We start from the raw sequence: 17,406 nt of genomic DNA on the forward strand, positions 1-17,406 counted from the left end.
TTCAAGCAGGTATCAGGAGGAAGTTGCCTGAAGGAAAGGGGGGGTTTGTTAAGGGGGTGTGTACATGTAATTACGGGCCGGTGTCAAACTTTTAGAACGAAGACACTTACTTGAGTTAAGATTGTAATCATGCCTGCTCTGCGAGTTTAGGCGAGTTAGTTCGTTGCCGAGGAATTTAATCTGTAGGGGAGGATGCAGGAGGTTACCTTCAGGCGGATAATAGAACCGCGAGCAAGTGTAGGGAGGGGGTGTAGTTAGAAAAGTACTTACTTAATCCAAACGGCACTCGGTGCAATCAATGGGGGTCACGGGGAATGGAGCGAATCCTGTGTGCGTGTGGTTACGCGCAACGACTGGTCATGTGGTGGGAGGGGGGAGGTTTTTAAAGGGCACGGTTGCCATTGGTTACTCAAGGCGTCCGCAGCTGCGCTGATCGCAGGGTGTGAGGACCCAACAAGGGTAGTAGGCTCAATGTGTGCCTGTACGGAAATAAAACGCCAGCATGGATGGGACTGCTGGAGTTATTAATTAATGTCGCGGAGTATGATTCCATAGCGTGGTGAAACCTATTTGGAGAAGTCATAAGTCTGGGGTAAGGACTAACGGGCCAAGGGGGATGTGTGTTGGGTGGTTCAGTGGCTTAAAATGCAGCATTAATATCGTAAAAACGGCGTAGGTGTTCAAATACTTGCCCGCTTAGTCTACATTCAACTTATATTCAACTATATACAATTAGTACAGTAGGGAACAGAGAGGTTGCTTTACATACACAAGTACAGAAGTCTCAGGGTTGGCAAGAAGAGACTGGATTTTTACAGGAGTCAAAAGCATGTTTGAACACAGTAGGTGGTTACAGAATGGTTCTGTATTCGTCCAAAGTGTTAAGTCCTTGTTCAATGGAGCGGCATTTAAAAATCCATTTACATTCCATGCGGTTAAGGGTTTGCTGTTGATTTCCTCCTCTGTGGTTGTGTTGTAAGCTGTCAATCACTTGCCATGTGAAGTCAGATTCAGAGTGTCCTTTGGCCAGAAAATGTTCCACAAGTGGTGCTGTTTGTATTTTGCAGCGGATCCTGCTCCTATGTTGCGAGATCCTGGTCTTGATTTTCTGCGTGGTTTGCCCGATATAGAGTAGTTGGCAGGGACATTTTATACAGTAGATCACATTTTGTGAATTACAATTAGAGAAAAATTGTAAACCACGCAGAAAATCAAGACCAGGATCTCGCAACATAGGAGCAGGATCCGCTGCAAAATACAAACAGCACCACTTGTGGAACATTTTCTGGCCAAAGGACACTCTGAATCTGACTTCACATGGCAAGTGATTGACAGCTTACAACACAACCACAGAGGAGGAAATCAACAGCAAACCCTTAACCGCATGGAATGTAAATGGATTTTTAAATGCCGCTCCATTGAACAAGGACTTAACACTTTGGACGAATACAGAACCATTCTGTAACCACCTACTGTGTTCAAACATGCTTTTGACTCCTGTAAAAATCCAGTCTCTTCTTGCCAACCCTGAGACTTCTGTACTTGTGTATGTAAAGCAACCTCTCTGTTCCCTACTGTACTAATTGTATATAGTTGAATATAAGTTGAATGTAGACTAAGCGGGCAAGTATTTGAACACCTACGCCGTTTTTACGATATTAATGCTGCATTTTAAGCCACTGAACCACCCAACACACATCCCCCTTGGCCCGTTAGTCCTTACCCCAGACTTATGACTTCTCCAAATAGGTTTCACCACGCTATGGAATCATACTCCGCGACATTAATTAATAACTCCAGCAGTCCCATCCATGCTGGCGTTTTATTTCCGTACAGGCACACATTGAGCCTACTACCCTTGTTGGGTCCTCACACCCTGCGATCAGCGCAGCTGCGGACGCCTTGAGTAACCAATGGCAACCGTGCCCTTTAAAAACCTCCCCCCTCCCACCACATGACCAGTCGTTGCGCGTAACCACACGCACACAGGATTCGCTCCATTCCCCGTGACCCCCATTGATTGCACCGAGTGCCGTTTGGATTAAGTAAGTACTTTTCTAACTACACCCCCTCCCTACACTTGCTCGCGGTTCTATTATCCGCCTGAAGGTAACCTCCTGCATCCTCCCCTACAGATTAAATTCCTCGGCAACGAACTAACTCGCCTAAACTCGCAGAGCAGGCATGATTACAATCTTAACTCAAGTAAGTGTCTTCGTTCTAAAAGTTTGACACCGGCCCGTAATTACATGTACACACCCCCTTAACAAACCCCCCCTTTCCTTCAGGCAACTTCCTCCTGATACCTGCTTGAATATGTTTCGGCACTGACACCGCGCTTCCATTCATTGAGAAGTCTGGACCCATTCTATCACTTCAGTAAGTGTCTACACTACCCTGACACCACGCGTTATTCTTACTTCAATCACCAAGTGCCTTGTCCAGCTGTAACCCATAGTCACCCCATTTTTCTAGACTAATGTTTTCGAATCAAGAGGTCCACTCCCGCGACGAACTCGGTTTTCGCTGACGACTAACCGTTCACTCTATCGCTCATATACTCAGTAAGTGTTTCACTTCATGCGCGCGTTAAGATGCCCCCATCTCCGCCCCTAGCGCTACAAGTTACCTCGTCACTTTTTAGCTATTCATCTAATTGCGCATTCCTTCAAGGCAATAGACTGCTCAGTTCCATTACCCTGCTGACTCTGCCAGGTTACCGTTTTTTCATTTTTTGTGTAATTGCATCACTTTTTTGGAGAACACTATGTAACGCTCATTAATTGCTTGTGATGCTTTTTAAAGTTCAGGGACTAATTTATGTTTTGATTATTTGTTATTGATTTGGTTTTTCTGTAATTTTCTCACCTTTAGAGTTCATATGCTCACATTTTGTCCTGATGATGAACTCAAATAACTGAGTTCGAAACGCCGTCGACCCTATGCAACTCGAACCTATTTTGTACTAATTTAATTTAAAATGGTTCTCAATTGTTGCCAATGCGATGTTCTCTTTTAAAGACCCCACCCTCACCTGCATGTCACGCTTTCTTGTCACTAAATATGTGAGCACTTTTGAATTCAATCTTTATTCAATAAATAAGTGTCATACACTGACCCCCCTTGTCCCTTGTTCCTCTATATTAAGTATCATTCTCCAATTGTGAGTCCTTGTACCTATACCTAATCATTTCGCCCTCCTAAGGGCTTGTTCATGTCACTGGACCTTCTCAGGCCAACCCGAACCATTGTTTTTTCCACATTGTATCACCCCAGGTTCGCATAAGGGGTACCCTTGTTCCTTATAACACTCGTACGTGCAGTGGCTTCACTGCAAGGGTTCCACTATTTAGTGGTTCTATTAAGTTATACTATAAAGAAATTACTCTGTCCCCTCCCTTGATCTATGCACATCACCCCAATTTTCAGGCCAGCCAGAAGCCCTACCTCGGTTCTAGAATATGTCTACACCTACTATCCCAACCTATACCGAGGAATATATAACAAGATTGATTAATGGTCCTTCATTGTTCCATACTCCGATACCAGCTAACAACACTCCCTCTAATGTAGCAAGTGAAAAACTCACTAGTCTAGAAAGACTAAAAAAGAAACACATACGTACTGAACTACACGCCCGTATGCTTACGGAATATCTGAAGGCAGACATCATACCAGTAGGTTTGCAAGTACGCAACATCCCTGCAATTTTCCTACAAGACCCAAAATTTAAGAACGGTTTCGCCCACATTGGCACCACGTGTTCCCGCCACTGGATGGTGCTAGGTATTGACACTGCATTAGAACACAGTAGAAAAGAACTACTAGAAATCCGAGAACTGGAAAAGGCAATCTTAGAACTAGACAGCCTAGCAGATGCCAAATCAGCCCTGGAGAAACTAGAACGAACCATTGTTGACTTCCAAAACTTTGAACACCATAAAAAGTCAACCAAAGTGACAAAGGACATTAGGACCTACAACAAAGAACAAACCTACCCTTACCTCAGAGAAGACTTCTTTACTCAAAACAACCAAGATCAACAGAGGTACCCAACAGGCACTTGGGGTAGATTCAGAAATAGGCAACCAGTCACTTTCTCAACCTCCTCTCTAGAATCCGAAAACTCTGATCCCGGGGAAGGTACTAGCTCCTCTACATACAACCCCAATTTTTTAGAGAGAGGCCAAACATTCACAGGGGAGAGACCGAGAGGCAGAGGTCGAGGCAGAGGGAGGCCCAGGTACAACCTCCCCCCAGGGGAGCGACAAACACGCAGGAAATTCTACCAATGGGGATACCAATACTAACACCTTCCCCTATTCTTACTTCAATCACCAAGTGCCTTGTCCAGCTGTAACCCATAGTCACCCCATTTTTCTAGACTAATGTTTTCGAATCAAGAGGTCCACTCCCGCGACGAACTCGGTTTTCGCTGACGACTAACCGTTCACTCTATCGCTCATATACTCAGTAAGTGTTTCACTTCATGCGCGCGTTAAGATGCCCCCATCTCCGCCCCTAGCGCTACAAGTTACCTCGTCACTTTTTAGCTATTCATCTAATTGCGCATTCCTTCAAGGCAATAGACTGCTCAGTTCCATTACCCTGCTGACTCTGCCAGGTTACCGTTTTTTCATTTTTTGTGTAATTGCATCACTTTTTTGGAGAACACTATGTAACGCTCATTAATTGCTTGTGATGCTTTTTAAAGTTCAGGGACTAATTTATGTTTTGATTATTTGTTATTGATTTGGTTTTTCTGTAATTTTCTCACCTTTAGAGTTCATATGCTCACATTTTGTCCTGATGATGAACTCAAATAACTGAGTTCGAAACGCCGTCGACCCTATGCAACTCGAACCTATTTTGTACTAATTTAATTTAAAATGGTTCTCAATTGTTGCCAATGCGATGTTCTCTTTTAAAGACCCCACCCTCACCTGCATGTCACGCTTTCTTGTCACTAAATATGTGAGCACTTTTGAATTCAATCTTTATTCAATAAATAAGTGTCATACACTGACCCCCCTTGTCCCTTGTTCCTCTATATTAAGTATCATTCTCCAATTGTGAGTCCTTGTACCTATACCTAATCATTTCGCCCTCCTAAGGGCTTGTTCATGTCACTGGACCTTCTCAGGCCAACCCGAACCATTGTTTTTTCCACATTGTATCACCCCAGGTTCGCATAAGGGGTACCCTTGTTCCTTATAACACTGCCGGGAGCATCAGCACGCTGCGTGTAGGTGATGGTGACACAGTGATCCTGCGGGCGCTGGGGGTTGCTGCTTGTCGTTGCTTACCGCCAGTAAGTCTTTCTGGCGTCTCTTCTGCTCGGCCAATTGTATCTCCTACACCGCTTCTGCGAGCTGCGGTTTTGGTTTCTCGCTTCACACTGGGCTGATCGGAGACCGTGTGCTTCTCCTTGGGGACACAGCGTATCCCACCCTCGTCGCCAGTGTCGTGGGTCAGCAGGGCTTAATACAAAGGGAACACAGCAGGAAAGTGCGGTCACTGTGTCCGCTGTCGTGGGGCAGCAGGGCTTCCGCATGGGGCACACAATGCGTAGGGGCGCAGCAGCCTGTAAATAATATGACACCAACACACTGTGGTAACTGGTGCCAGCCGGGCGTCCCGAGCTACCCTGGCCCCTTTATTTAAGCTCTCTGGCCACGCCTGGCCAGAGAGTGATACTGCTGGAGCGGGTTATGCATAAATGTGTATACCCACCCCATTTTGCATGATATTTTATTAATTAGATTAATTAATTAATTATAATCGAACTAATGGATTGGAGTGATGTGGAAAATATTTACCAACCTTACTAATATATGAATTACACGTGGGATCTGCATCTGCATGGCTTAATTAATTATGTGAACTAAATTACGTTTCTCTGCTTAAGTTGACCATTTTGGCCTATTGAACGATGGCTGCCTTTGGTGCCTAACCCAACTGCCAACGCTGAACAAGGCTTGGGTGAAGTGCGCCTGCGCTAAGATGAGCAACAATGGCCTCGTCCTGACCCCAAGCAAGCTGTACTTATCAAGGTCGCACTGGGAATAGTGCCAACACTACAGACAAAAGACTTTCTTTAAAAAACCGGAACCAGCAAGTTTGCTGACACCATGGACTAAACCTTATGAGAACTTTGTAGGACGACCCCTGATCAGCCAATCAGAACAGTTTAAAACTCATTTTTGTTACATTTTGTTATTGAAATTATTATAAAAACCCATAGAATAGAGAGGTTGGGAGTCGCTCCTTCAATTTCCTGATGATATGCTGACGGAGAGGACGGTGACACTGCAGGACAGCTGTTAGCCTGAATCTTTGACGGACGGAATTAATGCCCAAACTCCTGATGAACTGAACCTACTAAAATTGATGGGCATAGATTTGCGAGACTGCCAGATTTGACATAGAGGACGACTTTAGCCAGAATAGGTAAATATGAATGGCAACTTGATCAAATGAATGATTTAATTTGCAATATTAATATAAAATTTAATTTGAACATCTACAGAAATGAGTTGGGTTGTTTATTCATTGAAATGTGGGAATGAAAAGGTTAATTAGAGAGTTAGAAAATCACTTAAACCTACAACTAACTGATCCGTCCCGTTTATGAGAGGAATACCAAAGGTGAAATCCAGGGCCTAATGAGTATTAGAAGGTTGTGTAGATTTGTTGCTCATTAGGGTAAAAGTGGTATTTTTTCCCCTCATTTCCAGCGCTTGGAAGGATAATCGCCTCTCGTACGGACTGATGGTGAGTGAATGTTGGTGTTATGGGCCCCACCAGCGAATGTATGGATAGTGTGTGTATGTGAGATCTTTTGGTCCGTGACGGTAGAGAGGGATTTTGCACTCCGCGCTGCAGCAATACAATATGTGTGGGTGCTTCCGGGGCCTAGCCTACGCTAAGGCCCATGAATATAGACTACACCGCTACATCCGCCGTTGCCTGTAACTGTATTCTGCTTGAATATTCCCACATTTATTTAACTGTTAAATATACACTCATGCTTAAATGCCAAATAGGTTTCAATTTTGTACACCCACAAAAAATAAATCAAACTACTTATAAGAAAATATGCATATTTCGGTCTCAACCTAATGCATATCTATTGCTATCAAAGCCTCTTTACTAAAATTCCTTTTTTAGCCCCCTTACCTATCAATCCACACAGTTATTGGCCTGGCAGTCATGGTAGACAGTATTTAGAATTACTCAAAAAGCAACCCAATTTCCGATTTTATCCACATTTAAAAATAAATACCAACAAGAAAATAAATGTTTTCTGTCTGAATTTATCTGTAAAAATCAGTAAAAACGGAAAACTGGGAGCCTTAACTATTTATAAGGTTACTTATAAGGTCCCAAAGGCGAGACCTATTAGCTATGCCAATGCTTGTTCACCCCTTCTTAGAGCGCCTGCATCTCCACACTTCCTACTGCTGGAAGAATCAGCCCCCGCCCCTCCCGAAATTTTTTCTTAATCTCCCCCCCCCCCCCAAATTTGGCTCTAGTTGCGCCTCCGGCTCTGATGCCTATGGACCATGTCCGTGCTATATAAAATCACAAAATAAATCAAAATGAATAAAGACGGAATAGTAAGTGTAAATAAAAGGATGACCTAGCTACATTTACTCACATATGCGCCCTGCATAAACTGAAGCCTTAAGGGTACAATCACTACTATGCATCTTGTAGTACCCAAGGGGTATCATTAAAGGGCTTTATTTTCTCTGGCGAGAGGGCCCACGGGAAATGTCTATTATCACCACTTGACTGACGATAGAAACAGAAAAAAGATCTAACCTTAGTAAAAGAGCGATTTAAAAAGGAAACGTTAACATTGTTTCAAGAAGCCCGTTTACAACATGTTATAAATAACCTGGTAACAAGCTAAAAGGTCAAAACATTTTTTATGAGATGTTTGTGTTGTATATATTATTTTTACTCACTAAATATTATTATTTTGAAAACGACAAACGTTAAAATGTCAATATAAAACATTTCTAGCCTATTGTTAATTTTTCTGACAGTATTCTGCTGATTTTAAACTATTTATTGGCATTCTAAAATGGCCGCCTTTAACACTCACTGTAAAAGTTACGTCTCCCTGCGACTGAAACACTAGTGCGTCTTCTGTGTCCATAGTTCACATGGTGAATGACAGCGGCCAGTGTCAGTATCCGGAAGGAGCCGGCACCAGGGCACGAGGGTAGAGTAGGGTTCGGAGGTTGCTTCTTCAGCTGTAGCAGCCCCAGCAGAGGCGAAGATGTGGTGCCTGACGCTACCGCTCCTCACGGCAGTCTCCTTTTGTTTTTGGCATCCTGTCCGGGGCGCAGATGACATCGTAGTGGGCTGCGGAGGATTTGTCAAGTCTGACGTGGAGATCAATTATTCTCTGATAGAGGTGAGTGCTTCCTGTACAGAGCAGTCTGCAAGTCTGTAGTCGTGCTGACAGTACAGACCTCAACACACTGCATGGTAGTCCTGAAAGCAGCCTTCCGCCCACCACCACTGCACACTATGATAAACACTTCTATCATCCGAGTGCACAGTCAGCAATGAAGTCGACAGTGCCATCTGTTAGTATTGACCCCTGCTAACCCGGTTACTATTAGCAGAGAAGGGAGCCTTGCACTGGCTGGCACACAAAAGCTAACAAAATCCTCGAATATAGGGTTCAAATTATAAGAATAGATGGTGTACCCTTAAACTGTCTTTAGGGGAAAGATAGTACGTCGGAAGATGCTTATTTTACTACTGCTGAGGGTGTCTGAGAAGATTTGGGGTTATTACTAAACGAAGAGAGGTAAGCCACAAACAACAGGATGTGTAAAACGTTTAGTGGACACCTCAAGTGAATCCAAATGGTTGGGCGGAAGTTGTTGTGCTATCATGTTGGGTACATCACAAAAGTTTCTTAACTTTGATGTGTTAGAGACTGTGACAAGTGGCGGGTTAGTAATGCTGTTCTATGTTTTATACCCTACTGCTAAGCCTAGTTAATGAACGGTGGTGTGCCGCGTAAACACGGTCCTTAATAAGTACAAAGGTACCACTAGGGAGTGTAAATGAGTAAACATAAGGCTGTGGGGACAATTGTCTAAGCACCTGAAACGTTCGCTGCTTTAATGGTCGAGTGTTAGTTTCCAATTAAAACCAAGTAACCCATGATAAGCCTTTTTAATTGCAGTCAACATTTTGCACTACTATGACTGAGTTTATTGCAAAGCCATCAAAACTAAAAACAGAATAACCTTACACGCAGCCGAAAATCAATTTACTCACAGCCTCTTAGTGAATGAATTCCGTCTCGCTGAAAGAAGTCTATAAATGATAAAATGTAACACACAATAAGGCATCATAGAGGAATGATAATATGATAGATACGTTATTTACAGAGCTTCTCATACCTTTTTACAATAGATGTACCCTTTTTTTTTTTTAACCCAAAGAGATCGTGATAGTTCAGTGTTTAGAATCCCGTTAGTTAAACAGACCAAACAAAAATATTAGCAAATAAAGAATTGTTAACAAAGGGTACAGGGGGTGCATAGAGTTTATAATGAACTCACCCAGAGTTGGTCGAAACACTGCATACCAGGGGCAACCCACAGCATATATACTATATCGGGCAGGAAAAAATATGAAATATCTCAGTGTTATAGAGCGAGTGAGAATTTATCAATGTTGGACATGGCCCTTTTTTCAGGGACATCTCAGAACTTTTTGCCTTCCTCCTGTATTTTTTTCTGAGCTGTTAATGGTAGTTTTCTAACTCTGGGCACTTTACCACTGCTGATCATTGCTAAAGTGCATGTGCTCTTTCTTGTAAGCTTGGTAAGACCAGTCTAAGCCTGTTTGGCATATTTAATTTACCTGTAAGTCCCTTATATAGGGGTATCCCATATACCTAGGGCCTGTAAATTAAATGCTACTAGTAGGGTTGCCGCGCTGCCCACCGAAGTAGCCTTTCAAACCTTTCTCAGGCCTCTGCAGGGCCTGCACGCACAGTTTACTGCCGAAGTCATGTGGCATGGTGAAGTGGTTGCCATGTCTGCAACTCCCCTTTTACTACAAAAAAGTCACCTCTAGGCCTCAGCTAGCCCTATGGGCAGGGTGCTGTGTAGGTAAAAGGTAGGACATGTGGCTTAACTGTGTGGCATGTCCTGGTAGTGACAAACAGCCTATTTGATTTCTCACTGCTGTGAGGCTGCTCTCTCATAGGGTTGCTTTGGGGATTCCCTGATATGTGGATCAGTGGTAATTCCTGACATGAGAGGGGTAGCGCAACCATGTTTGGTGTAATAGTGATAAATCCTGCTTATTGGTGAAAGCAGATTTATTATTACTATTTTAGAAAAGCACTTATAGAAGTGGGCATTTCTGTGTGCTTGTGTCTTTGTGCCCTGCCTGGATGTGTATTGACCGTCTGGTTTTGACTGACAGGAGAGAGGGGCTGTACATTCACTCTAGACAGTTACAAGGGGGGTTGAGGTGTGTCCTGCCTTTCCTGGGTGAGTCAGTGCTAGGCTGAATAGACCATGGCTGAATTTAGAGTTGCGGGAGGAGTTTCCATTGCACCTGAATAGACCTGGCCTGCATTTGGAGTGGTGGGAGGAGTTGCACCTGCACCTGAATAGCACTGTGCCTGCCTTCTACAAAGCTGGCTCCACCCCACTGTGGTGTGTCTGGGGCCTGGGCTGGAAATGTGAATGGGGTTGTTGTGCACTTCAGTATAGTGTTTGAAGTGCCCCCCAGAACAAAGACATTGGCACTATAAGTCCAGGGGCTGTGACCCCATGATAAAAAGAAGACACTGTATGGACTGCTGTGTGCCAAGAGGAACTGCTGTTTAGGACTAGCCTGCTGGATGGCTGAAGGTTCTGCCCTCTGCTAAGGGGCCCTGCGTGCTTGCCTGACTGTGTGATAATAGCGTATGTTAGGTGCCTATAACTCATTTGCAAAAGGAGTGGACTCACTTGGTGCTAAACCCCGGAGAGGAGTGCTTTTCTTGCCCTGCAGTGTGGGCAGCGCCGTCCTGTCCTCTGGGACTTGAACAATGGGAGGGGAGTATTGCCAGCCTTTGTTTATGTGGGCCTACAGCCGGTGCTCTGCTACGTGGCCCTGGGCTGCGAGGCCACGCCCAAGCAGTTTGGAATCTCGGTCATGGAGTTCCTTCTGATTTCAGAAGGGGTTGGGCCCAGCCGCCCCCCGGAAGGGACTGGAGCCTCGTGGGCTCCCGACTGCAGTATAACGGGGGTCGCGTCGCCGTTCCAAAACCCTGGTCGGCTTTCCTTCGAGACAGAGCGCTGTGTGAAGCTGCAGAAGGAACCAGAGAACGAAGAGAGCAACTGCAGGAAAAGAGCCAATCCCAGCACGTCGGGCATTGACGCTGTGGGCCACGCCCTCCCTGAGGAAGCGGGTGCTGCTGCATGAAGGAAGTTGGCGTGCGTGGTAGGGCTTGCTTCCCCGCCGCCACCTATTGCTCCACTGTGTACGGAGGGGTCCACAAGAGTTTACATTGCCCGGAGCCCCTTTATTTCTTCTACAGAGTGCCTGGAGGGGCTGCATTGCCCGTGACCTGGTCGAGGACTGCAGGAAGTCCTGTTCGGCCGGTAGAGGTACTGTTTGAGTGATAGCAGCTGCCCTGGGTGATTCTTTGCCTCCTGTTAGGGGGAAGCCTGAAGATTGCAGGCATACGGGGAGGGGGGGCATGACTGGCCCCATTGGCCTGAAGTAGCGGCCGGGCCCCTCTCCCATGTTATTGGCTGATGCGCCCCTTGTCATGGGCAGTTGCCCCTCACTTTTTGCGGTGTAAAGGGGAAACCTTGACAGACGTCCCCCACTCCTCATTGGGAAAGAGTAGTATTGAAGATCCCTGTGGGGGAAGGAACCTTCCTGAATCAATGGATTCCACAGTGTAGGCGGGCAGGTAGCCCAGGAACCTACAAGGAGAAAGACAGTACTGCTTGCCTTGTCGAAGGAGCTCAGGTGCCACTCTTACTGTTGTTCTAACTCATAGCCTGCTTATGATTCATGTGTCATACCTTACAGTTTATGCCCTGATGTGGATATATGTGGTGTTACATTGTCAGTAAGGATATTTCGATCGTGTTCACTCTACAAGTATTTACTGTAGTTCACTGCTGAGGAAGTTACGACAATTGCCCAATTGACAAAATGATTTGTGTAATCCCTGTGACTTCATGTCAAGTGCCTAGTGGCACAGTCATATATGTAATTATGGTCTAATGTGTTTTTGAATAATACAAAGGATATTTTTATATAACCTTGTGTGGAGTCTCTTTTGTGGTTTGCATAGTGTGTCACTGTTGTTTGAGTGTGTTGTGCAAATGCTTTACACATTGCCTCTGGGATAAGCCTAATTGCTCTGCCCTGACTGGAGTGGTGGGTTTTGCCTGGCTTTGGTGCATACCCTAGCCAGCTTGGAACCCAATTTCTAACAATCCACGTTAGAGACCCACATGGTAAAGTGTTACAATCTGTAAAGGAAAGCAAAGGAGTTGGCACTTGGATTATTACCACCTAATCTTTATTAAGTTCAGAGTCTGTATGTACAGTTTACACACCCAAAGGTGGTACAAACTCTGCATAGCCTGTACGAAAATTACAAAGCCAGCAATTGAAGAATGTAAACTGTCTGAGCGTTTTTCATGAAAATTCCTATGTAACAAAGTAGATCATGATGGGTGATAGATTGTAACGGTCTGTAAAGATAAACATAGAAAAAACCTCCAAAACAAGAGGTTGTTATATAGGAAGAGGCAAAATTCATATATATCAAAAGCTTGCAAGACTATCTGCAACCACAGCAAAACGTGAAACGCCACATCGACTTAGTCCACAGGAGGGATTGAAATAATAACGATGAATTAAATATCTGTAATTATGTATTGTACACGCCTGAATGGAACAAAATAATGGGCAACCCAGTAAGGTGACCTCCATGCTTGAAAAGAAGTCTAAACACAACTGCACTGCTAGATTCACTGTATCAAAAGAAAAGTAGGTGCCACAGGGTTGATGACCTGTGAACTTACTTTGTCCAGGGTGTTGAAAAAATGCCTCTTTCTTTTAAAAGCTTCTTAGAACTTGAATTGATCAAATAATTCAGTAGGTGTTTGCCTTTCTAAAGGCAATCGTTTTGTAGGTATATCATGTGGGCTTATTTGCTATCATTTCCAGTATTTTGTTTCTTTCAATTGAGTTGTCAAAACGAAACTTATAACTTAGGTGTTTTAAGCAAGTATTTGGTGAAACAGTCATTTGCTTATTCAAGCTTCCATAACTTCTGTCTCAAGAATCATCTTGCAGCTTCACAATTTATGATTTTGAAACAAATAATTTCAGATGAGGACATATTGGAAAGGACAGCAAAAGTTTTCTATAAATAGTTTACCAATACAAATTACATGAATAAAGAATCATATAATGTAAAGCAAAAGCTTCAAGACTAGTAATTGTCTCTAAAGTTTCCTCACAAAATACATATATTAAACAAACCATTTGGAAATTACTTTAAATTCTTAATTATCAAATATTTTTCAAGAACTTCCCTTGTTCACCTATCGACAAAATAACAATCTCAAACGCAAATCGATAGGATCTTACAAGTCTTCACTGAAAATAATTAAAATCTCTAACTGTGGGAAAGAGGGGAGTACCTCATCCTTGTTTGAATTGCTACATCTGGAAATGTTCTCACGTGAAGCATAATTCAACATCCATAATCAGGAGAAAAGATACTGCTAAAAGATTTTGTGACATGCGGAACAATGCAGTTTTTTGAAGCTGTATTTGCTATGATTACTTAGCTGATTAGTGAAGATCAAGCTATAGCTCAAGTACACAGTCTTAATATAATGCAGTTGACAGTAAGTATTATATGTCAGCTATTTTTCTCTAGTAAACCCAGTAGAGCTCCTAGGCCAGGTGGTGTAACTACCGCGACTTTATTTCTAAACCTGTCAATGGCGCTTATCTATTCCGCTTATTTGAAGTAATTGATTATTCTGTGTCCCTTTCGACTTTCAGGTTAGGATTCGCCCTAGTCCCAGTAATCATGAGATTCTAAGATAAATTCATATTCTTACTGGTTTTTTCCTAGCGTACCTTGATGTTCCTTTAAAATTGGGAAAATAATGAAGGGAGGTTCATTAAACCAAGTGCGATTGGTCACCCATTATTTTCATTATGCTCATGTGTACTTACTGAAGAAGTGATGGGGAGCCGAAGGGGCAGAACTTGTTGCTAGTTTCGTGAAATTGTGCTTCAGAATTCATTACATTGAACACACCATAGCTTTGACAGAAACCTGAGATTGTGGTTAGACTGTACCTTTCTGGATCAAGTACAGGATTACCTTCTTTCAATTGTTGTCTGGTTCCCTTGATTATACATGGGGTTTGCTCCAGACATAGTCATTTGATCTGGCTACAGACAGCATTAGCTGTTTGGCAGAGCTCATGTCATAAATACACTAATACAAAAATTGCTCTTTCAGTCAAACTCTGTCACTCATTCCCCCCCTTTTGATTTGCTCCTCCTAAGCCATTACTTGTTTGAAATGTTCTTCACATTTTGTATCAGCCTACAGAACTATTATGTATTTATATATTTTGTAATGGTGATTTAAAAAAAGAAATCCAATTATAGCCTTGCGTATACAATGTAATGTGCAGCTAGGCTGCACCTGTAAAGGGTGGTATTTAACATACTGTAGACAAAAGGTGACCTCAAGAATGGAAGCTCCATTTCTAATCCCAATGCTATGCCCTTATTGAAATACGTAATTTGTGGGATGCATGAAAATTGAAAGAAAGTAAATAGCATCACTGTTATTCAACCTTTGGTCACCGCATGTATACATATAAACCCTGTCATTGCTGTTTTTTTGATGGTATGGATACTATTCATGGAAATGAAAAAAATATTTGAATGTTCATACTGGTGGGAACCTTCAACACATGGAAAATTGATGAATGGCCTCACTGGCGGCTGGTTGCATGTTAAATTTGGTCCACTGAAAATTATTTTTAAATGAAATACATCTGTTCGTGCTATCTTGGATGGTACTGTGATATTCATTTCATTGCTCAAATTCATTCTAGAATGCAGTCAGTTGCAGATTCATATATCGGTACCATGTGCACCGTATGGGTGTTGCTATTAATGCAACTTTGGACAAAAAACATACAACCGCCAAATAGTTAATTATTAAGCCTTTCTTTGTGCAAAGATTTTGGATCTCTGTATTTAGGAACCCTATAATGATTATTAACCCCTTTATTACTACCACACAAGATACAAGTGATTCTGAGAAAAAGGCTGCTTGCAGCTTCCACTTCATCATGATGATTGGTTGGCACATCAAAGATTTGACCTACTAGTAAGACCAAATGAATGATAGAGTATGCTGATCCTGTGTAGTACAGGCAGTATTGATAACGCTTTACACACATTATCAAGCACAACAAGTGCTATAGGTTTTTCTCTATTGTTAGAAAAATGAATTTTAAATATTTATGATTCGCAAAAAAGATTCTGAGGATGCAGATTTCATTAAAAGTATTATGGCTACACATATGTATGAATCTTTCTTCACTTGTCCCTGTTCATATTCACCACTTGCTCCCTGTTAACTGTCAGGGTTCCATGTGCTTTATTTCCATTGAAAACTGGATCCTTTAGAAAGTATTTTTAGTATATATAAAATCTGCCTTCTAGAACCTTGCTTATGTTTTTGCTGAGACTGAGAAAAAATGGCAAGCTCCACAGGGAGCGCTGAACAGAGCTGAGCAATTGAAAATACCATACAGTTCTAAAACCAGGCTCCCTCTCTAAACACTATGGGGCTATTACGATGTTGGGTGGAAGGAATATGCCCGACACCTTCTTGGATTCAGGACTGACCGACTTGCAGGCAACAGTTCCGACCGCCTGATTATGATGCGAACAAACACTGTTCGGTCGGAGTCCCATTGTTCACTATGGGAGCCTGTGTTTTGCCAGAGAACCGGCCATAAAACAGGCTCCTATGGGGTAATAGGGTTTGTGCAGAAAACCCTGCACCCTGTCGAAGGCACCAGACGGTGCCTGCCACACAGTGCAGGGTTTTACAGGGGGGTACCTTAGGAAGCCCCTCGGCCACCAACCATAGGCCACAGGGTCTAGGGGTCCTTGCCAGTGGCCCCAAAGTCACTCTGCGACAGCCTTTCCGTGTAAGACAGGCTGACGCGGAATGGCTGTTGGAAATGGACATCGTAATCTCAGCTGCGGAAACGCTGTCAATAGGGGCTTACGATGTGGTTCTGACCGAAACATATGCTCCACGAGTCGGTCATAACCGATTCGGAATGACCAGATGGTTTACTTTACGACCGTGAACATCGTAATTGGGCGGTCAGACTGGAAACCGACCAAGTCGGTTGAAAGGGCTCCAATGCGATCGGGGAAATTCCAACTATTGGCCAGAGGCTTTCCGCCCGACATCGTAATGATCCCCTGTATGCATGACTTGTGAAGCCATCCTATGGTTCTAATGTTTGGAAACTTTGGAATGTGTACAGAACAATCTGCATGGAACAAGACAAAGCGGTAATGCATGCAGCACCAATGCAGTGTCTAATGTTTGCATATCTAGTCTTTACACGCTAAGTAAGGATCTAATTAACAAAATGGAGAATTGCAAAATGTTCTCTTAAAAACACTAATACTATGTGTCTATTAAATTATTCTAAGGTGTTTCGAACTGTAAATATTCATGAACACCAGTTTTAAAGTAACAAAAAGCAATACTGCAGTTGCAACATTATCATGTGTACCTGGTAAGCAAGGATATAATCTTTCAAAGTTTGCCCCCATCCAATGGGTCATGCTGGAGATACAGCAACCCACTCAGGTGCATTTCTCAACCCACACTTGCCTGCTCTTCATGATGACTCAACGCCCACTCAAGTACACTTGTCAGCCCACAGTTGTCAGCCGGGGTATCAAAATCAACTCGTTTTGTTAAGATTTATCTCTTAAATTATTCATTGACCAGTACTTACTCTTATGTTTGCTCCATCACATTCATTGTACTGACAAATGTATTTCTTTTGGATGATAAGGGTAGACCTTTCACTGTGTCTTCCACCCAGTCATGGTTTATTATTCACCCCTAACAATTTTCATAGCAGGCTCTCGTCTGTTTTTCTCAAAAAAAATTATTGGTTTCCTTACAATGTCATGGCTTGTAACTCTGCTGTTCATTGCAAATACTTGGGCTGGTCTAATTTTAAAAACTTAAAACCATCTTCTGGGATACATGTATTTGCTTTTCATACCCTGAATAATTTTCTTTAGTGTGTGCTACACTCG

General features: G+C 43.0%; 1 protein-coding gene across 1 annotated transcript in view; it reads left to right on the forward strand.

The window, feature by feature from the left end:
• Positions 1–8,157: 8,157 nt before the first annotated feature.
• The window catches only part of LOC146789754 (BOS complex subunit NOMO1-like), a 343,657-nt gene continuing 334,408 nt past the window's right edge, over positions 8,158–17,406 (forward strand). Inside the window, exon 1 of the mRNA XM_085632091.1 lies at positions 8,158–8,428. Coding sequence (XP_085488217.1) covers positions 8,291–8,428 — 138 coding nt within the window. The 5' untranslated portion in view covers positions 8,158–8,290. The remainder of the gene's footprint in view (positions 8,429–17,406) is intronic.

This window comes from Triturus cristatus, chromosome 10, assembly GCF_964204655.1.
Source record: "Triturus cristatus chromosome 10, aTriCri1.1, whole genome shotgun sequence".
Classification (NCBI taxonomy): domain Eukaryota; kingdom Metazoa; phylum Chordata; class Amphibia; order Caudata; family Salamandridae; genus Triturus; species Triturus cristatus.